The following is a 23,055-nucleotide window of genomic DNA, read 5'->3' on the forward strand; positions in this document are numbered from 1 at the left end:
TAAATACATTCATCCACATTGCTTTAGGCATCCTGAGTTAGCTTTTTCCCTATTAGCAATAAGACTCCTTTTTTTTTTTTAATCTTTTTTTTTTTTTGAGACAGAGTCTGGCTCTATCGCCAGGCACCGGGCTGGAGTGCAGTGGCATGATCTCAGCTCACTGTAACCTCCACCTCCTGGGTTCAAGCAATTCTCCTGCCTCAGTCTCCTAGGTAGCTGGGACTACAGGTGCACACCACCACACCCAGCTAATTTTTTTGTATTTTTAGTAGAGACAGGGTTTCGCCATGTTGGCCAGGATGGTCTCGATCTCTTGACCTCGTGATCTGACCACTTCGGCCTCCCTAAGTGCTACGGTGGCTTGAGCCACTGCGTCTGGCCAAGATTCCTTACAACAGTTTTCAGAGTGGCTCTTTTCTCTACAATTTCTTTCCTCTAATAATCCAAAAAGCTTGAATGGGTCAGAATTTTTTTTGTAAGATTCTATACTGTAAAATGTAATCATATATTATATACTTTAGAAGTATCAATCACTATAATTCATATGTAATGTATTATCCACTATTCTTCATGCTATTTTCTGTTGAAGAAATTAAAATGAAAAAGGTTAAAAAGGTCAGGAGACAGAAAGTGAGTTAGAAATAAGACTTCAAAAAAAAAAAAAGACTTCAAACTCCAACTCCTTTTATTTTTGGGGGCTTAGACTGAAGAGCTCCTTTTCAAATATTTTTATTAGTGTTAAACAACTAGGTGATATTTTATATATCTTAACAACTTTGAAAATGTATGTGTTGTTACCCAATAATAATAATTTGTTTAAGGATTAAAATCTTCCAAATTTAGTAAATATACTAAAGTCATTCCCTCAGTATCCACAAGATTGTTTCCAGGACCCAAGTAGATACCAAAAATCTGCAAATGCACAAGTCCCTTATATAAAATGGCACAGTATTTGCTTATAAAATATGTACATCTTCCTACATACTTTAAGCCATCTCTGGATTACGTATAATACCTAATACAATGTAAACAGTATGTAAATAGTTGTACAGTTTTTATATTAATTTTTATTGTTGTATTGCTATTTTTTTTTCCCAAATACTTTCAATCCATGGTTGGTTGAATCTTTGAATGGGGATGTAGCCTGTGGATACAGAGTGCCAACTATATTTGCAACACTGACTGAAACAATAAATTCTTCAAGTGAAAACTGTACTATTTATAGCCAAAAACGAGAAGCCTTATTTAACATATAATTTAATACGCTAACTCCTTATTTTCCTAGGTTGATAACAGTTTGAGTAATATCATCACCAAATAGAACAAAAAGTTATAAAATACATATTAGTACCCTAACCATGTTAAGATGGTCTAGAAATCATAAATGCTGACATAACTATCAATAACTATCAATAACTATCATAACTATCAATAGTTAAATTATATGCATGGATATAAAGGATTTACAGAGATATTAAAATATTTAAAATTATATGAATGGCTACATGCTCAGAGGAAGAGAACACCCTAGATTGCTTTTATGTATCTTGACAGGTATTTTTCTCCTAGAAGAGCCTCCCACACTATATGATTGGTAGATTCGTGTATGAGACTAATGATTTGTTATGGAGAGCTCTGGGAAAACATGACTCACCTCTTTTCTGTGCTCAAAACCTTTTTCCAATTTTCTTTCTTTACCTTTGTCTACCCTCCCCAATCCCCGAATTCTACCACTTGGGACAACTGTTTTTATCTTTTCAGATAATTAAACAGATATTATTATACATATCTACTTAATAAATGAGAAATAATAGGGAATGGAAGGGCAAGAAAAAGGGGTGAAGAATTGAGAGAAAGTGAACAGAGGAAACAAACTTCATTAGAAACAGTAGCTAAGACCTGACTCTTAAAGAAGCTTAATAAGAACTGAAAATAAATTGTTAGTGTAATATTTTTTAATTCAACTCACTTGAGTCTTACAGCTAAATCTCAATTATTATTTGAAAATATTAAAATAAATCTATATGAAAATATGTTTGAAATTTTGAGTAAATAATTTCATCTCACTATTGCAAGATTATTCAAATTTGTTGGAAAAAATCTAAAAATATGTGTAGACAAGGGCAAAAGACAATTACTACATATAATGCTCTAGATTAAGAATGAATAATCTGATATAAATGAACACTAAAAGTCTGAACAATAGCACACCTGACAAGGCAGTATGATCATTCCCAAATTTTAAAATCCTGCACTACAAAACTACTACATTTCTGAGGAGAAAAAAACAGGGTCAGTAAAAAATCTTCAGATGCTCAAAAAGTTTAAAAGTGTGATGTAATAGCAAGATAAAAGAAACCAAATGTGTACAATCAGGAGGAACAATGGCTAGAGAAGGCTGAAAGCCTTTTCACAGAGGAAGGTAACATGTTATACTCTGGTCACCAAAAACACTGTAGTGGAATCTTCTGAATAACATTTAACGTAGATATGAGGATAAATATTCCAACATTAGAAATTATTAAGCATTGAAAAAATTTGGATGAGAATAGATAATGCAAGTTTGTAGAATCTGTTTAATAAGGCTTTTAAGGATAAGATATCATCTTTCCATTTATAACTTAACTATACTGTGGGCTTTCTAATAAAGTTTAAGGATTGCATTCTGGACCCAAGATTACCTACATCTGAATTCTATGCAGGTAGCTATTCGACTTTAGACAACACTCTAAGCTTCAGTTACCTGACCTATAAAACAGGGATAATAATAACAATACCACATCGGGTTGGTTCGAGGCTTAAACAACCAGGCAAAAGACCTACTGCCAATGTCTGATATGCAATAAGCTAAAACATGTTAACTATTATTATTATATGGTTACTAGGAGCAACTTACATTTTTACCTCACTTTACATAATACATTTCTAAAATAATTTGTATAAACAGAAACTCAGATTCTCCCTGGCTTATAGCACAATTTTACATTCTTTCTTTATAACTGTGATCTAACTGGAAGGAATTCTCATTTGTATGTTGTTTCTCCACATTTTTCATCACCACAGAACCATTCATCCCTTGGTAATATGCAATTTAAATAATACTCTAGTCCATTTAATGGACTTAATACTCTTAATAACATGGACTTAATACTCTTAATAACATTCTAGTCCATTTAATGGACCAGAGTAATATTTAAATTAAAATATAAACATTGCCATAAAGTTTTAAAATACTGTTACAATTATGATTTTTAAATTGTATATCCAAAGTGGGACACCATAACATGCAATGTCTCAAGGTTCAGTAACTTAACGTTTACTAATCATGTAGTAGGCAGCTCCCCTCAAAATCCATGACCCCCATACATTCTTATTATGGAATAATTTTAAAAGAATATGTTATGTAAGAACTACTTAAAAGTGAATTGGGCCAGGCACAGTGGCTCAGACCTATAATCCGAGCACTTTGGGAAGCTGAAGCAGGTGGATCACCTAAGGTCAGGAGTTTGAGATCAGCCTGGCCAACATGGTTAAAACCCCATCTCTATAAAAAAAACAAACAAAAAAAGTGAATTGCTCATGGTTAATACAATGTTATAGTCTCAGAAAAAGAAGTCTTCCCTGGGTGGGTAGGGGGTAGGTCAGTGTGTGCGTGTGTGTGTGTGTGCGCGTGTGTGTGCACGCGCACGCGCGCACGTATATATGTGTGGTCAATGCATTCTAATGAATAGTAATAATCTGAACTGACAACAAAGAGATGTTTATTGCAGTTTTATTTACAATAATAAAACACTTGAATAACATATATAACACTAGAAAAATAATTAAATTATGACTGTCTAAAATAGTTATATGTTATGATTTTTAAAAATATAATGTTAAAGTGAAAAATATTAGTGTGCTCACAGGCAAGTTAACATGCATTTTTAAAACTGAAATATTAAAAATGTTCACAGTATTTACCTCTGGGAGATGGAATTATAAAAGACTTTGTGTTTTTGTTTTTGTTTTTAAATAACTATATATAGCTACCAAAATAACTGTAATGTCTACTAACTGTAAACAAAATTTGTAAAGAATAAATAAAGGAAAATATTTTCAAATTGAGTCTAGTTGAGGATACTAATGAAAACTTTATGAACAACTATAAGCATCTAAAATAACTTCAAAATTAAAATATGACTGCAGGAATTACGATTTCAAAGTGAGATCATCTTAAGTTTCAGTGAAGCCCCCAAATCCCATGCTACCCAAGGTAATATCTGAGACACAAAAATAAAAGAAAAGTGAATTTCAATCTAGAGAAAAAATGACAAAAAAATAGACTAAACCCAAGGAAAAGCAAACCAATTATTTTGTTGTCTTCCTTTTTTTTTTCTGCCTCAATACTATTCACAAACACAACATACCCCCATCATTTACATCTTTCATTTTCTATAATGATTCTTGGAAGGGATAAACATAATCCTAGAGGAAACGTGTGTAAAGTTTCAAAATGTACCCCAGATCACAATTTAGGTTATGGCAAGTTCTCCAAATAGGGGCATATAAGTTCTACTTCCCAAATTTAGTAAAGGCATACACTAAGGAATTTATGGTTTGAACAAGAGTTCACTTGGAAAAGCTATGAGAAATTAATTTGTCTCTGATATTTTATATTCTCAGAAAAGTATTACTAGTATGACACCATCAAGAAGAGCTTTCTTTCTTTATTTTTATTTATTTATTTATTTATTTATTTATTTATTTTTGAGACAGAGTCTTGTCGCCAGGCGCCAGGCTGGAGTGCAGTGGCGCAATCTCAGCTCACTGCAACCTCCGCCTCCCGGGTTCAAGCAATTCAAGGAGAGCTTTCTTTATCCTTAGTCTTGGAACTGGCCCCCAGTTACGCTCCCATACTTCCTTCTACTACTATTATAACATACGTCATTCTTACTTCTACCATTTAATTTCTGCTATCAACTAATTTTAAACTGTAAGGGTTGTAAAATAAATGAAGTAAAATGGTTTATATGCAGATAACTGGGCAGGAAAGCTTTCAGGCACGGGAAGAAAGTGTGCCTTGAAAGGTTAAATAAATGTTCAAGGAACAAAAACATGGTTTGTGGTGCTGAAGTAGAGTGAATAAAAAGAGAAGGCAAAGATGAGATCAGAGAGGTTATGTGCCAGAACATGTAGGGTCCCACAGGTTGTAGTAAGAACTTAGGTTTTTAATTTTTAATGGTCTGGGAAACCAGTGGAGGCACTTGAAGAGAGGAGTGATCTGATTTGACTCACAAAGTTTCGACAAGAATATCCTAGCACCTATGTTTAGAACACTCAAAAGGCTTAAGATCAAAGCAACGAAACTGGCAAGTTACTACAATAATCCAGGTAATACATAATAGTGACCTGGACAGAATGGTGAAACAAGGGTGATGGGAAGTAGTCAAATTCTGCACCTGCATTGAAAACATAACAGGCAATAGCTTTGTTCTGAACACATTCCAAGTGAGATGCCCATTAGGCATCCAAGTGAAGAGACATTAAGTAGACAATTAGATATACTCTTTCCTAGAATACACTGAAGAGATCCAAGGTAGATAAACAAATTTGGGAATCGTCAGCCTACAGACACAGGTTGAACATCCAAATCCAAAAATCTGAAATGCTCCAAAATCCAAAACATTTTTGAGCACCAGTATGATGCTCAAAGGAAATGCTCACTGGAGCATTTCAGATTTCAAATTTTCAGATTTGGGATGCTCAGCCAGTAAATGTAATGCAAATATTCAAAAATCCCAAAAACTCAAAATGTAGAATATTTCTGGTTTCAGGTTCCAAGCATTTCAGATAAGGGATATTCAACTGTAGAAGAATTCTGAAAGTCAAGGTGATTAGATAAAATCACCTAGGGTGTGAGTTTAAACAGGAAGAAAAAAAAAAGAGAGATCCAAAGACTGAGGCCTGGGACATTTTAACATTTATAGGACATGGAGACTGGGTAGGACCAGAAAGAAACTAAAAAGAGACAGTCAGAAACTGAAGGAAGAAAACCACACAATTATAGGACACTGGAAGCCAAGAGGGGAAAAAAAAATATTTCAAACAACAGAAAGTTATCAAGGAGGGAATAAGAGAAAACAGTTAAAATTATTAATAAGGTATAGTGTTGCAAATCCTTTTAGCAAGGGGGCCTGGTTTAGAAACAAAAAACACAGTGGGCAATCCCACCCGTGAAACAAAAAGGTGGCACTGCTGTAGCTGAAATGGAGAGAATAGACTGTATCTTCCTGCTTGGTATTATCTAGGGAAAACGCAAAGGGAACACAAAACACACTGAAAACCACTGTTACAAAGCATCATTTAAAAATATGTGTTTACGTTTTAAGGTAATTTATACCACATTAATTATAGACATTGAATTTTCAGTGATTTTTTTTTTAGAACAAGAGTAAGATCCAAAGGAAAAATCCAGTAATTTTAGAGAAATAATATGAACTGTATTATTTAACGTCTCTAAGCCCTACTCACCTCAACTATTAATATTAAATTAGAATAACACTATATAAATTATGTATATAAATAATTTAGCACTCTATACAAAACATATGAAAAACTCAATAAAGGTATTTTTTTTAATTACTAGATAAAATTATTGCTGCTGAGTCAGTCAGCACACCTACATACTTGGGTAAACCTTCTTGAAGGGTTCCTAAAACAACTGTAAAGTAAAAGACTACTGAACGGAAACACACAAAATAAACAGAGAAAAATATTGATCCTAAAGAACTCCTCAGTAATCCCCTTTGTGTTTGTGAAGATTTGCCAAAAAAAAAAAAAAGTACAAATTTTATAATGAAAGTCTACCTTAAGTCATAAACTAGAATCATACTTAACAAAATAATTTCTTATAACAGCAAGCTGAGGAATTCCATTCTCCAAATCCTTTCCCATTTTGAGACTATACTCAGTATATTTCACAGTAGCTATCTCAATACCACTTTATAAAAATAATACTCTACAGAGTAAATTTTATCTATATATTAAGTGAATCAGCTCTAAAAACCATAAAGAAAACTCACAAAATTTTAAATGTTATCAAATTGAACCATCATTCACTTCTAATTTCAGGAAACATATGTATAAGGAAGTAATAATGAAATGCTGAAATTTGAAAAAAAATCTAAATTCTATATGTTTATAAGTTCATAGACATACTTTGCATCTTTATTACAGAATAAAAGCATACTTTTTGATATGATATACTTTCAGCTGTGTGAGCATCTTCCTGATTTCTCAGTACTTTTTGTGTGTCCATATTGAGAACCTGAAGCTGCTGGATCAGCTCTGCTTGCTGGGCTGTATGTGTACTGTTCTGTTTGTAAAGATTCTGCAGCTCCTGCAATTCCTTCCTGTGCAAAGCAAGTAATAAACAGAGAAAAGTATGGATAAAGATCATCTCAGTTAAATAATTGTGTTCATCTAAGGTTACAGATTGGCATTCTATTTTTCATCTACCATTATTTGTACTGCAGGCAAACTTATTTATAAAACAAATAATAAAGTATTTAATATTTATCACATACACCTAGAAAGTATTGATAGAACTACTATGACTTTCAAAGCCAGATACATATTAATTTTTTGTAGCTTGATAGTAATAAAAACCCTGGATATACATAGTACCACCTTTTATTTAAATTAAGTAAATGCTTCAGTTTCAAGAATTAACAAGTAGTGAGGTTAACTATGGTTATTAGACAGTTTTGAACAAGGGGACATCAACCTTATATTATTATACAGAACTTTAAATATATTAAAAAGAATCCCAAAGGGCATATTTTAAGTTTTGAAACCAAAGTTCCTTAAAGCACAACTGCCAATTCTAGTTTGTAAGCTAAGGGTCCTGGGCTGGGATTCCTGTGACTCCTCTAATCCAGCTTGAAGGAACTGATGAGGTAAGAAAGTCAGAAAGTCACAAGGAAAATCCAGTCCTTCTAAGCTACCCAGGATGAAACTGATAACAGGAGGACAAATGAACTGGTGATGGCAATGATGGCACTAAGAGTCGAGGAGAACTGCACCTTAGAGATAGAGGTTTTCAGATTGCTGTGGTAGTGAATCCCGTGTGATACAGATCATACGAAACTGAAAATTCTTTTGTATATTTAATTTGAACAGTAAAATATTCATAAAGCTCTATTTCATCAAAATATACTATAAACAGTAGTCTCTTAGTATCTACGGGAGAATGGTTTCAAGACCCACTTTGAATACGAAAATTTACAAATGCTCAGGTCCCTTATATAAAATGATGTAGTTTTGCACATAATCTATGCACAACCTCCCAAATACTTTAAGTCATCTCTAGATTACTTATAATACCTAATACAAAGTACATGCTATGTAAATAATGTTATACTGTACTCTTTAGGGAAAAATAACAAGAAAAAAGTCTGTACACATTCAGTACAGATGCAACCACTCATTTTATTCCCCTGATACTTTGAATCTGTGATTGGATGAATCCATGGATATGAAAGGCTGATTGTACTTATATAATATTTTGGGCCGAGTGTGATGGCTCACACCTGTAATCCCAGCACTTTGGGAGGCTGAGGCAGACAGATCACAAGGTCAAGAGATGGAGACCATCCTGGCCAACATGGTAAAACCCCGTCTCTACTAAAAATACAAAAATTAGCTGGGTGTGGTAGCGCATGCCTGTAATCCCAGTTATTCAGGAGGCTGACGCAGGAGAATCACTTGAACCCAGGAAGTGGAGGTTACAGTGAGCCAAGATTGCTCCACTACACTTCAGACTGGCAACAGAGCAAGACTCCATCTCAAAACAAAACAAAATTTAAAAAATCAAAATATATATATGTATTTAAATATATAACATATAAAATATATATTTTTATATACAATCTTGAAGACTGTATTTCTTAATGGAACTTTTTCTTTACCTATAACCTTTAACTACTCATTCATTCACATAAGATAAGTCTTAAAGAAAGAATAATATAAATATGCAGGCAGCTGTTGAAGATGGAAAAAAATTAGTATGGGAGCAAATAGTTCTGTTCTTTAGCAATTTAGAACATTAATGCTCTCAAACCACAAGCACTGCATCCATACAGATACATGGACATATACCATTTTCCTGTAACTATTCAAAAAACTGAAACATGCAGAAAATAGCAGTCAGAAATGGAGATGCGGAGAGAAGAAAACCAATAATGGCACAATGCCTTCAGGAAATATAATACAAGAAGAGGGGGGAAAAAGACCCTAGTAATAAGGCATGATAATTACTGCCATTTTCATGAATAATATTAGCAAAAATTGTCAAAGGAAATACCTAACAGTACAGGAGAAAATTCGATTGTATTTAAGACATGTTAGCCAGGAGACCTAAAAAAAAAAAGTTGCATTTAGAAAGCAGACATGATGAAGATATTATCTTTCAATACAGTGTAAAAAATAGCAAATTTATTTATATTCCAATGTTAGAAGACATCTGGTATTTCTTATTGTGAAGGCCCGAATCAGTAGCTGTTGTATATTTAAGGACAATGTACAACAAAATATATGTATCTTTAGTTATAAGAAACACACTGAAGAGTAGGATGATGCTCAAACGATTATAAGGCTTTGCAAATTAAAAATCAACCTGAGAAAAAGCACATTTTTCTCTACCTTCTCATGCCATTTTCTGGCACGCTTTCAATAAGCGGAACTGAAACATAATCTTATACTACGTAGATACATTTATTTCTCTCTATCTCCCCACACCACCACAGAAAAGTAGAAGTGATGGTATGTACACCAAATATGCAAATACAAAAAGCAAGTGAGGCTCACAGAAAGGACTGAATTTGTCTAGATCTTTCCTCATTTGAAAACAAGTAAAGTAAAACAGGAGGGGCCAAGATGGCGGACTAGAAACAGTTGTGGTAGGAGGTCTGCACAAAGAAGAACCAAAACAACTAGTGAATCCTGCACCATCAACTGAGGTATCCAAGTTCTCTCACTGGGACTGACTAGGTATTTGGCACAACCCACGGAGAGTGAGGAAAAGCAGGGTGGTGCAGCGGCCTACCTGGAAGCCACACTGGGTAACGGGATCTCCTACCACCAGCCAAGAAAAATGGTGCGTGATCGAGCTACTCTGCTGGGGAAACTACACTTTTTCCACGGATCTGTGTAACCCATGATCAGGAGATACCCCTCATGAGCCCACGCCACCAGGGCCTTGGGTTCCAAGTACAGAGCTGTCCAGATTCTTGGCAGCCACTTGGTGGCCTCTTAGTAGCCACTGGGTTGGAGACTACCCAAGACTACCAACTTCCCAGTGGAAGGGGCAGCCATGCTGCCTGCTGCCTAAGATACCTGAGTTCCCAGGGAGCAGGGACAATGGGCAGCAGCCTTCGCTGCAGCTCCAGTCTGCCAATTTTTCCCTGCCATTGCCAGGAAGACTGGATGGTTTGGGCCCAGAATTCCCCATAGCACGCCACAGTGGCTATGGCAGATTGAGACCAGACTGCCCTTTAGGCAGAACACTAACCCATCCCTCCTCACTGGGCAGGGCCTCCCTGCAGCAATTTCAGCAACTCCAGCCAGGAGTTTAGAGACAGAGCTCTGATCTCCCTAAGACTGAGCCTCTAGAGGGAGAGGTGCCCACAGTCTTACAGACTAGCAGACTTAGACCTTCCCCATGCTGGCTCTGAGGAAACCGGGCAGTCCAGACGAGTGGGATTCCCCCCAGCACAGTGCACCGACTCTGTGAAGGGGCAGCCAGAGTGCTTCACTAAGCAGATTGCAGATCCCCTGCCTCCAGACTGGGTGAGATGCCCAACAGGGGTCGCCAGACACCTTATAGAGGAGCATTCCATTGGCATCAGGTTGGTGCCCCTCTGGGACAAACATCCCAGCCAGAGGAAGGAGCAGGCAGTCATCTTTGCCACTCTGCAATCTCCACTGGTGACACCTCCAGATGCAGAAGGGACCCAAGTGAATAGGGTTTGGAGTGACCCTCAGCAAGCCACAGCAGCCCTACCCTAAGGAAGAGGTGCCTGTTAAAAGAAAAACAAACAGCAACAACAATAACAGCATTAACAAAAAGGTCCCCACAAACTCAAAGATCAAAGCTAGATAAACTAACAAAGGTGAGAAAGAATCAAGAAAAAAACACGGAAAACTCAAAAAGCCAGAATGCCTCTTCTCCAGATGATTGTAACATCTCTCCAGGAAGAGCGCAGAACTGGGTGGAGGCTGAGATGGATGAACTAACAGAAGTAGGCCTCAGAAAGTGGGTAATAACTAACTTAGCTGAGCTAAAGGAACATGTTATAACCCAATACAAAGAAGCTAAGAACCATGATAAAACATTACAGGAGCTGTTAGCCAAAATAACCAGTTTGAAAGGAACATAAATTACCTAATGGAATTGAAAAGACAACATGAGAACCTTGCAATGCAACCACAAGTATCAATAGCCAAAATGATCAAGTAGAGGAAAGAATTTCAGAGCTCAGAGACTATCTTACTGAAATAAGATAGGCAGACAAGAGAGAAAGAAGAATAAACAGAAACAAATGAAACCTCCATGACCAATGGGATTATGTAAAAAGATCGAACGTATGACTGAATGGGATATTTGAAAGAGATGGGAAGAACAGAACTAAGGTGGAAAACATACTTCAGGATATCATCTAGGAGAACTTTCCCAACTAACAAGACAGGCCAACATTTAATTCATGAAATCCAAAGAACCCCAGTAAGATGCTCCATGACATGATCAACCCTAAGACATATAATCAGCAAATTCTCCAAGGTTGAAATGAAGAAAAAAAAATGTTAACAGCAGCCAGAGAGAAAGGTGAGGTCACCTACAGAAGGAAACCCATTAGACTAACAGGGAACTTCTCAGCAGAAACCCTACAAGCCAGAAGAGATTGGGGCCAGTATTCAATATTCTTAAAGAAAAGGATTTCCAACCCAGAATTTCATATCCAACCAAACTGAGCTGCATAAGTGAAGGAGAAATAAAATCCTCTTCAGACAAGCAAATGCTGAGGGAATTAGCTTCCACCAGGCCTACCTTGCAAGAGCTCCTGAAGGAAGCTCCTGAAGGAAAAAGAAAAAACCGTTAGCAGCAACTGCAAAAACACACTGAGGTAAAAAGACCAATGAAGCTATGAGGCAACTACATCACCAAGTCTGCAAAATAGCCAGCTAGCATCATGACAGGATCAAATTCACACATAACAGTATTAACCTGAAATGTAAATGAGCTAAATGCCTCAATTAAAAGACACCAAATGGTAAGCTGGATAAAGAGTCAAGACCCATCAGTGTGCTTGCTTTAAGAGACCCATCTCATGTGCAAAGACACACATAGGTTCAAAATAAAGGAATGGAGGAAAATTTACCAAGCAAATGGAAAGAAGAAAAGAGAAGGGGCTGCAATCCTAGTTTCTGACAAAACAGACTTTAAACCAACAAGGATCATAAAAGACAAAGAGGGGCATTAAATAATGGTAAAGGGTTCAATTCAACAAGAAGAGCTAACTATCCTAAATACATATGCACCTAATACAGAAGCACCCAGATTCATAAAACAAGTTCTCAGAGACCTACAAAGACACTTAGACTCCCACACAATAATAGTGGGAGACTTTAACACCCCACTGTCAATATTAAACACATCATCAAACAAAATTAACAAGGATATTCAGGACTTGATCTCAGCTCTGGATCAAGTCAATCTGATAAATATCTACAGAACTCTCTATCCAAAAACAACAGAATATATATTCTTCTTGGTGACACATAGCACTTACTCTAAAATCAATCATGTAATTGGAAGAAAAACACTGCTCAGCAAATGCAAAAGAACTGAAATCATAATAAACAGTGTCTCAGAAAACAGTGCAATCAAATTATAACTCAATATAAAGAAACTCACTCAAACCACACAACTACATGGAAAATTGAACAACCTGCCCCTGAATGACTCCTGGGTAAATAATGAAATTATGGCAGAAATCAAGAAGCTCTTGAAATCAGCAAGAACAAACAGACAACACACAAGAGTCTTTGGAATGCAGCTAAAGCAGTGTTAAGAGGAAAATTTATAGTGCTAACTGCCCATATCAAAAAACTAGAAAAATCTCAAGTTGAAACCCTAACATCAAAACTAAAAGAACTAAAGAACCAAGAGCAAATAAATGACAACACTAGCAGAAGACAAGAAATAACCAAGATCAGGGCAGAACTGAAGGAGATAAGAGACATGAAAAACTCTTCAAAAAAAATGAATGAATCCAGGAGCTGGTTTGTTGAAAAAATTAACAAAAGAGATAAACTACAAGTTAGACTAATAAGGAAGAAATGAGAAGAATCAAATAGATACAATAAAAAATGATAAAAGGGATATCACCACTGACCCCACACAGAAATACAAACAACCTTCAGATACTATAAATACCTCTATGCAAATAAACTAGAAAATCTAGAAGAAATGGATAAATTCCTAGACACCTACATCCTCCCAAAGCTGAACCAGGGAGAAGTTGAATTTTTGAATAGCCAATAACAAGTTCTGAAGGGGCAGTAACAAATAGCCTAGTAACCAAAGGAATATAAATCATTCTATTATAAAGATATATGGATATGTTCTGTTCATTGCAACACTATTCACAATAGCAAATACATCAAATCAACCCAAATGCCCATCAATGATAGACTGGATAAAGAAAATGTGGTACATATACACCATGGAATATGATGATGTGAGGGCAGGGACTTTTTTGTTCACTGCTATAAACAGAGCACCTAGGACAGTTTCTGTCTCTTACAGAATATTTATTGTTGTATGGGACACATCTTAGGCATCTTTTAAGATTCAACTTCATCTAGCTACTAGAATTTTGAGTCTATTTTTCTGCCTCAGCCTACTAACTGCTACATCAGCCTACCAAATACATACAGCTCACATGACTCCATCATTCAAGGATAACCAGCTGCATGCCTAGAGTCTTCTTCTTCGTTAACATTTCCAGACTGGGATAAACAATGCTACTATACAGGAGATAGTATGAGCAACAACAAACTTGAACAAATAGAAGACAAAACGCAAAAGGAAACAAGAAAGATATATTATCTTCTTCCATCTGACTGCTTGCTCCAGGGCACAGTTTCTCTGTTCTTGGATGGTTAAGTCAGTGGCCTGATGTCTTCATGTTTTATCAAGAAGCAATGGCTAGAACAATGCATTACCTCGAATTACTTTTTATCCTTTCCTGCCTCAGATTCTTGTTCTTTTACCCACTTTGTACTGGAAGTGAATCTCCCAAGTAAGTAATCAGTATGTAATCCATGACTCAAGTTGTTTACTAGGCTATTTGAAAACGGTTGTTGAATGAATGAAATGAAGAAGATAACAAAAAAGGACTGATATCAAAAAAATGCCATCATAGCTTTAAATCCATAATGAGAGTAGTTATAAGCAAAATCAAAATTATACAGCATAAAATTGTTAGGTTCAAACTTGAGAAGTTCCTCTAGATATATATCAAAGGGAATTAAGGAAAATCTGGGTTCGCTGAAAGAGAAAGTGCCGAGAACCAGCAATGCTTCCCATCTCATGAGGGATGCTAAGTTCTGTAGAATATATTGTATTGCCAAAATATAAATCTAATAATCATTCAGTGATTGTTTTAGTCTAATGATAGTTTTAGTCTATTTTGGTTACTTAGAATCCCTAAAACTGAATAATTTATAAAGAAAAAGGAATTTATTTCTTACAGTTATTCTTATAGAAGCCCAGGCTTGAAGGGTTCCAAAGGGGGGGGGGTTTAAAAAAAAAAAAAAAAACAACAACTAGTGATTGTTTTAGTCTATTTTAGTTACTCAGAATCCCCAAAACTGAATAATTTATAAAGAAAAAGGAATTTATTTCTTGCAGTTATTCTTACAATAGTCCAAGGTTGAAGGGTTCCATCTGGTGAGGGCCTTCTTCCTCATGGGGACTCTATGCAGAGTCCTGAGGCAGTACCAGACATCACATGGTGATAAGGCTGAGCATACTACCTCAGGTCTTTCTTCCTCTTATAAGGCCAACAGTTGCATTCCCATGATAGCCCATTAATACATGAGTGGATTAATTCATTCATAAGAGTGGATTAATTCATTCATGAGAGCAGAGCCCTCATGACCCAATTGCCTTGTAAAGGCCCAGTGTCCCAATTCTGCCACACTGAGGATTAAATTTCAACATGAACTTTGGATGGGACAAATAAACCACAGCAGTGATGCTATCAAAAAAATTGAGTAGGCCAGGTGATAAATTAGGAATATCCTTTTAAAAACCAGGTTTTGTAGAAAACACTAACAGAGGGTTTCGAACAGCTTCTCTGCCTAGTTCTACAGCTTATAAAAAAACTTTACACCTTACAAAAACAAAGATTTACTGCTTGTTCACATTACATTTGCTTTTCTTTATTCTAAGACCCAAACTGGAGCATCAGACTGTTGTGGAAATAGGCTATTCTGGAAAAAGGTAAAAAGCAAAGGCAAATCAAGCAATGGCTCCTTTAAAACATTTGACAGGACTCTCATTCCACTGGCCAAAATAAGGCACATGACTAAACTGGATGCCAACAGGGGCAGAAACCATAACGTAGCAATAGGGAAGGCCCTGGTAAAGATGGGCTCATGAGATGAATCAAAACAAACAGTATGGAATGAAAAAATCAAGAGTAGAAAGTTTAATGATGAACACTGAAGTACTATATAGAATTATGCCTAAACATCTGCATTCACTATGTTTATACAAGAGGAAATAAATGCTATAATTCTTATGACACAAATTGGGGGGAGTCAAAACGGTTGAATTTACATGCTCATTTCAGAGTGTACATAGCAGAGTACAAAAATCAGCTAAAGATGAAATGTAGCTTAAAAAATATATAACATAAATCTCCAGGGTTTTTCATATGTTTGTCCTTAGTTTTAGAAAGATAGTGTTCCTTATAGAGAAAAAATAATTATCTAAGATGTAATAAACTCCTCAATTTCACATCAGAGAGCCGTACTGTTTCATTATATGCAAAAAAAAAAAAAAAAACTAAAGTTATTAGTTACCAAAAGAACATGTGCAAAATAGTCTTTTTTATTTAAAAAGTCTGTATACCCAATCCTCAATTTATAAATAGGGACTGAGAAAAATCTAGAACAATGCTCAAAAAATTTTATGGCTGCTATTTCTCTAGGGGTGCATTTTTAGTGTAATTTTTTTTCTTTTACCTTCTTTGTACTTTTCTGTACTACATGCATTTATTTTTATATAATTCACATTTATCATTCATACCAAAATAATGATAGCATGATTCACAGTGAAAACAAAATAATTAATCCACCCAAAAAAAGTGCACAATAAAACTATATGCAATAAAAGAAAAATTATTTGAAAGCTTTATGAGAAGGAAAAAATACATTTAAAATAGTAACAAGAAACATGAAAGATCTAGGAATAAATTTAATGAGAAATGTTCAAAATCTATATGAGAAAGACACAGAGATTGAAACAAATGGAATGACACACCACATTCTGGGACAAGAAGACAGAACATCATAAAGATGTCAATTCTTCTTAGATTATTATAAATTTTATGTGCTAACAACATACCAAAGAAAAAATAAGCAAGTTTAATCTAAAGTTCCTATGCAAAAATTAACAGGGAATAATTGCCAGAAAAGTTGTGAAAAGAGTAGTAACTAAGAATAGGCCAATCTTCATATCTCTACTCTACTTAGCCTAACAGACCAACTTCTTTACAGACTAGATTATACTGCTTCTTGTTCTCTGGCTCTAACTGAATTTCAGCAGTTAGAGGCACTAGTTGGTGATTCCAGAGTAAAAAAGAGAAAGAGGTCAAGATACTTATTTACCTGGCTCACTCTCTGCTGAGCTACAGTTTGATAGTGCCTGTGTTCCTCTAAGGTTACTGCTCTTACTGCGCAGCCTCTGTCACAGAATACTAATTCTTGTCCCTTCTGACTAAGGGTGGTAATGGTTTCCTGTTGTTGATCATCCATGATCAGTATTTTTCTGAATCTAACATCTATTCAGAGAGAACTGGCATCTTTATCATAGTGAATCTTCCAAACCACGAATGTTGTTATTTCCCCGCACATAATAGAACTTTTTTCTCAACATTCATAGAATTCTCTGAATAGAGGTAATACACATTTTTCATTATATTTGCTCTTCATACTTCCAGTAATACTGTAAATTAAATTATTTTTAAGTTAATTTCCTAATATGTCTTGTTGGTTTAAAAAAAAGCAATTAAGTTTTATATACTGATCATGTATCCACCAAGCATGATAAACTTATTTATTAATTTAAACTATATATAAATTATTTTGCATTCTCTATGTGAATTAATCATGTTTTAGTAAACAATTAGGATTTCTTCTTTCATTTCTAGTTCTTATATCTTTTTATTCTTTCCTTACTACATACTTGTTATTTCTGACTATGTGCTAGGCCTTATTTTGTAAAACTTTAGATATAATTTAAGTCCAGATTGTTTTATCATTCTCCAAAGAAAACTCATTTGCTTCTGCTAAGTACCTGGGAAAACCAGCAATCCAGATGTATTAATCCAGTTTCAGGATTTTGTCTGAAGATTCTCCGAACCAAAATTATGACTGAACTGTCTTGACTCAATTTTAACAAAAATTCTCACCCTTAATCGTAGAATCATTATCTATTCAGGCAAAGTTTTGGGTAGGCAATTTAATTGGTTATCCCTTTTTATGCAATGGCTAGGTAAATATATTAACATGCTCTATATAGATTATAGGCATGTACATCATTATTTATGCATAGAGTTGGACTTCGATATTTGTGGTTTCTACTTCCACATATTCAAACAACAGTAGATCAAAAACAGTAATTCAAAACACATAACAACAAAACAATAGAAACAACAAATACAGTGTAACAACTATTTACATAGCATTTACATTGTATGATATATTTAATATAAGTAATCTAAAGATGATTTAAAGTATACAGGAGAATGTGCATAGATTATGTGCAAATACTGCACATAACGTAAAAGAAAACATAGTTGTTACACCCCATGTCTTTAACACTGCACTGTATCCTAGAATGGACACCATATTTGTTTTAATAGCCTAGCACCATCATACTATAAACTGGAAAGGTCTCTGTTGACATATTTTATGTAGTTCTAGATGTTATATTTAAAGAAGATTGACAATATGGGAAACAGCAGAAAAGTAACCCAAAACATGATAACATCTGTGAAACATGTACATAAAAAGCTTATGTAAGGAATAGGAGTAGTTGATCAATTATTTAAAAAAAAATATTGTCATTAATAACTGCCTTAGACCACTGAGCTATGTTACATAATAGAAATTAGATTGTTTCTGAGATTCTCCAGATAATAAAACTACAATAAATAGGCAGGAATTGTAAAAAGGCAAATTTCAACTAAGTACATGTAAAACAATGTTCAAAAATTTAAACAATATAAAATGAAAATAGCAGTCTTGAAAAGCATGAGAAACTTTTAAACTAAAAATTTCAAGAAAAGACTAAATGCTATACTACCTTATTGGGAAGAAGATAAGAATAACTAACAATTTTTAAATTTCATCCAAATCTAAGATTCTATTCCTATTTATTTTCTGAATTCCGTATTGTTTTAAAAATAATTACACCATGAGTTGATATGTCAACCAGTCTACCATCTATAAAGCTTATACTTTTTCTGACCCTTATGATGAGAAAGTTTTTAAAATCTGTTAAAATACAAGGAATCTGTTAACATTCTAATTCACTTCAATTTTATTGGCTTCGGTAATAGTAAACAGTTTCTCATCCAAACTAAATTCACAATGCTATATTTAAATTTATAAAACTATATTTTACCCAATGGAACTACAAAAACTACATGATATATAGCACTAACTTGACCCCCTTACCAATGCCCACTAACATGAAAGAAAAATCACAGACAAGTTTTACCAAAGAAGAACTCCACCCAATGTGTACCAGAATGGCAGTAACTTACCCATCATTTATTTATTACTTATTTTTAAATAAGGTAGACTTCTAGAAGCATGCCTTCAATTCCATGCTCTGGTGCTACCAAAATAAATAAACAGATACATACATATATCCATGCATGTCCATTCATGTGCGTGGATAGACAGATAGGTAGACAGATGAGCGAGAGAGCAAGAGAACGACAGAGAGAGAGAGAGAGAGAGAGAGAGAGAGACACACACACACACACACACACACACACACACACACACACAAGTCTATGAACCAAGGAAAAGTTAATTTATTTTCTCTCATACTGCTTACTGAAAAAAGTAATTAGAAAGCAAATTAATAGTTTCAACATCTTTAAAAACACTTAGAAACACAAGTGTATCATGCTTACTTTCTCAAGTAATCCAATTTTATGAATAGTATTTAAAAATCAATTATGTTAATACAGAAAGACTGCATCACAAACTGAAACTATGTAGAACATAATAAAATTAAAACTCAAAATTGTGTTTCTCAATTATTATTGTTCTCTGTAGCAATATGAATACCATATAACACATACCTAGAAATGTTAGAAGAAAACAATGAATGAAAGCATTGCAATGTCCTTGTTAAAACCTGAACTAGCGTACCCCTTGACCATGCTCATCCAATCCTGTAGACCCACTCATTCTCCCAGGTAGATTTTCCATTTAGTGTAAATAACTCCAGATTCTCAATGAATAAACATATATAACCCAGAAACACAGTTTTATTTTAGGGTGTTATAATAATAAGTATAAATGTTGTCATTCTGAATGATTAATGACATTTCTATAATGTTAAATTAAAAACAATATACTTGCCTGACCAGAGTAATATCCATATCCTTCTGGATAAGTTCAGTCTGTTTATTATTCAACTGTAATGATAGAGTATTATATTTACTCTGTAATACTTCAGTTTCTTTCCTTGCTTCAATTAAGTTGTCTTCAAAGGCCTAAAATTAGAGGGCTTATATCAATAATCAAATATAATACTAAATGTAACATCTGTTATATTTAATTATTCTACAAAATGACAGAGAAAAACTATTTTAATTTTTTCACTTCGTTAAAATACTTTTAACACAAACAATAACTTATACCAGTAACAAATTTTTGAAGCAAACTTGAAGATATGTATAACAAATTTAGTTATTAATATATTGTACAACAAATTCATGAGATGAACAAAAATGAACTCATTTACTTAAATATTAATCAGAAAAATTATATACATTTACTTATTTCTCTGTTTGAAGTGCACATACACTGATACATTCCAAGAAGAAACGACAGTACTACAAAGACATCAAAATAGTTTTTCAAAGCTTGACACTCAGATCATGCTCAGTTCTCTTAATTGCAGTGAAATTTATCTAAAGTTCTTGAAAGCTGATCTTTTTCTCCTGATCATTCTCTAAATTTTTTCATTGTGAAGAATTTTAAAATTTGATGTTTTATTTTAAAGAACATATAAAATTAATTTTAATTATTTTTGCAAATAACTAAATATATATCTAAATAAAGTATGCCAATATAAATACCATACATTACTACGAAACATAAATACCAAAGTTTTAGATAAGCATTAGAAATTCTCATTTATTTGTAAAAAAGACAATGACAGATATGAAGGTAGACAAATATAGAGAGGAGGAAGAAGATAGAGGGAGGAGAGAAGAAAGACAGAAGGAGGGAGAGAAGAAATGCAAGCCTTTTTAAAAACTTACTCTATCTTTGTGTCCAACATATATAGAGGTGGCTAGAGTTCAACTATTGACAGTTAGTTAGGACTAAAAGCATTGTTATGCTTAGCAGGAGAAAGAATCCAAACTCAGAAAAAAGAAAGTGGGGACTACAGAAGGGCTGTCAAACAAGAAACCAAAAACAGGTTGTGATTGTGGTCGGGAGACCTAGAAGAAATTTTTTAACACACCACAGATAAGATACGTGTAAAGCTGCTCATCTCAAAATTCAATCTGATTTATGCCAAATATCAAGGAGAAACAAGATGGCTCAGGCTTGAAAAAAGATCTAGCTTCAGACTGAGGTACCTAAAAGTACCAGGAACCTCAGAATTGCTTAAAAGGGATAAAAGAACACTAGGGTGGAAATAGAGGACAGTAAAACATTCCCATCAAGACAAATGCTTCAAAATCTAACCTTCGAAAAGAGAGTCAATGAGGTGAACAATAAGAAATAAACACTATCGTAGCAAAGGCAAATATGGGAACCAATTTAAAAGAACTACAAATATACAGAATATACTAAAATAGACAAATAATATGAAAAAATGAAGCTACCAGCAAGCAAAAGTAAAAAAAAAAAAAAAAAAAAATACTATTTGACGTAAAGAGTAGACACAGAGGAACCAAATCAAAAATTATTGAAATAAAAGCTGATGGTAGCTTGATAAGTAACAACAGAGATGGTAAACAGTCAGATTTAAGATAGGTTCTGAAGGTAGAAATGACAGGACCTGTTGATAAGTGTCTGTGGAGTTGCAAGACAAAGACAGGAATTAAATATCTCTTGCAGGGATATGGCCTAGGAGCAACGAGGTGAATGGTAGGACCATTCATCAGGATAAAACAGACTAGAAAAGAACATAGGCTGAAAACAAAAATCCAAAGGTCAGCTTCCAATGGATATATTTTTAATCATTAGAAAATACTAGAACAAATTTTCCAAGAAGTATCAAAACCTAGAATAATTTTTCATGAAAAACCTAAATTACTAGCAAAGAAAACAAGAATAAATAATAGAACTTCATTTGTAATACTAAGCAAAGAAAGAAAGAAAACGAAGTAGAAAAATGCACCCCTCAGTACAGTAGTCCTAAATCTAGCCCTAACACAGAATTTCAGCCTGGGTTCCCATTTTTGGAAGGTTAGTGAACCCCAAATCTGGAGCATGTCTTATGGCGGGTCCCCACAAGTAATGCTCCCAAGGTAGTAAACAGCAATAGAGCTCCTCTCTCAAGTCCCCTTGACATTAATATAAAATTACGGTAAAACTTTTCATTGTTTCCTACTACATATTGTTCAGTTTTGTGCCATGCGACCATATTACACATTCTAAATTTAAAAATTTTAAAGAAAAAAAATTAGAAGAAAAAATTTAAAAGAAGAAAATTTCAAAAGAATAATTAAAAATGTTACAAATATCAACACATTTAATCAAGTATATAAAACTGACTCACAAAAACAACTTATGTGGTCCTAAAGGTTTAAAGGAAAGGTCTATAAACATTTCAATAAGTGAACAACCTCCATCTTGTGGGAAACATTACAAAGAATTTAAAAAGGATCTTCTCAACTCATTTCATAAAAATTGCATGACCTGTTATCCAAGTCAGAAAGGGAAGGATATATAAAGGAACATATCAGGGCAATATCACTTAGGCATAAATGCAAAAAATCCAAAATAAGCCAAACTAGTATTAAAGAAAGATTTGGGTTATTTACTGAGGTTATTTGGTTCCAGAAATATAAAGATGGTTTAACATTAGAAATTCATATAATTTATCACAGTATGAGATTAAAGGAAAAAAATATGAACATGCCAATAGCATCAGAAAAACCACCCAAAACAATTCAACACCTTATGATTGAAAAACAAAAAACTGACAACAAAATAGGAATACAGAAATTTTCTTAATTTGGTAGTAGGAATGCCAAAAATCTGTGAATATGATAATTAATGGTGAAATGTTCATTAAAAAATCAAGAACAAACCTGTTTTATACTAAAATTGTCCTTGGGATTTTAGGTAATATACTAAGAGAAGGGAAAAAACAAAAAGACATTAAATATATAAATATTAAGAGAAAAAGAAAAGCATTCTTTTTAGTGGTTAAAAAAAAAAGAAAGCATAAACACTTAGGGCTAGAGTTGAACAAGTAAAAAAAAAAAAAGAAAGTAAAAAAAAAAAAAGAAAGCA

General features: G+C 34.1%; 1 protein-coding gene and 1 long non-coding RNA gene across 11 annotated transcripts in view; both read right to left on the reverse strand.

Moving 5' to 3' along the window:
• CNTLN (centlein) overlaps positions 1-23,055 on the reverse strand; it is a 337,157-nt gene that overhangs the window by 204,010 nt on the left and 110,092 nt on the right. For all 10 annotated transcript variants that reach the window (XM_032300118.1, XM_032300117.1, XM_032300115.1 and 7 more), the window contains exons 6-7: positions 19,936-20,069; positions 7,232-7,394 (exon numbers count right to left, since the gene is read on the reverse strand). In XM_032300118.1, the coding sequence (XP_032156009.1) occupies positions 7,232-7,394; positions 19,936-20,069 (297 nt within the window). The remainder of the gene's footprint in view (positions 1-7,231; positions 7,395-19,935; positions 20,070-23,055) is intronic.
• LOC116566129 lies at positions 1,086-3,140 on the reverse strand. Its single transcript, XR_004275747.1, has 2 exons — positions 1,427-3,140; positions 1,086-1,396 (listed from the first exon to the last, which is right to left on the reverse strand). It is a non-coding gene; the product is annotated as an uncharacterized LOC116566129 (long non-coding RNA).

This window comes from Sapajus apella, unplaced genomic scaffold (genome assembly GCF_009761245.1).
Source record: "Sapajus apella isolate SASKATOON/1434 unplaced genomic scaffold, GSC_monkey_1.0 scaffold42, whole genome shotgun sequence".
Classification (NCBI taxonomy): domain Eukaryota; kingdom Metazoa; phylum Chordata; class Mammalia; order Primates; family Cebidae; genus Sapajus; species Sapajus apella.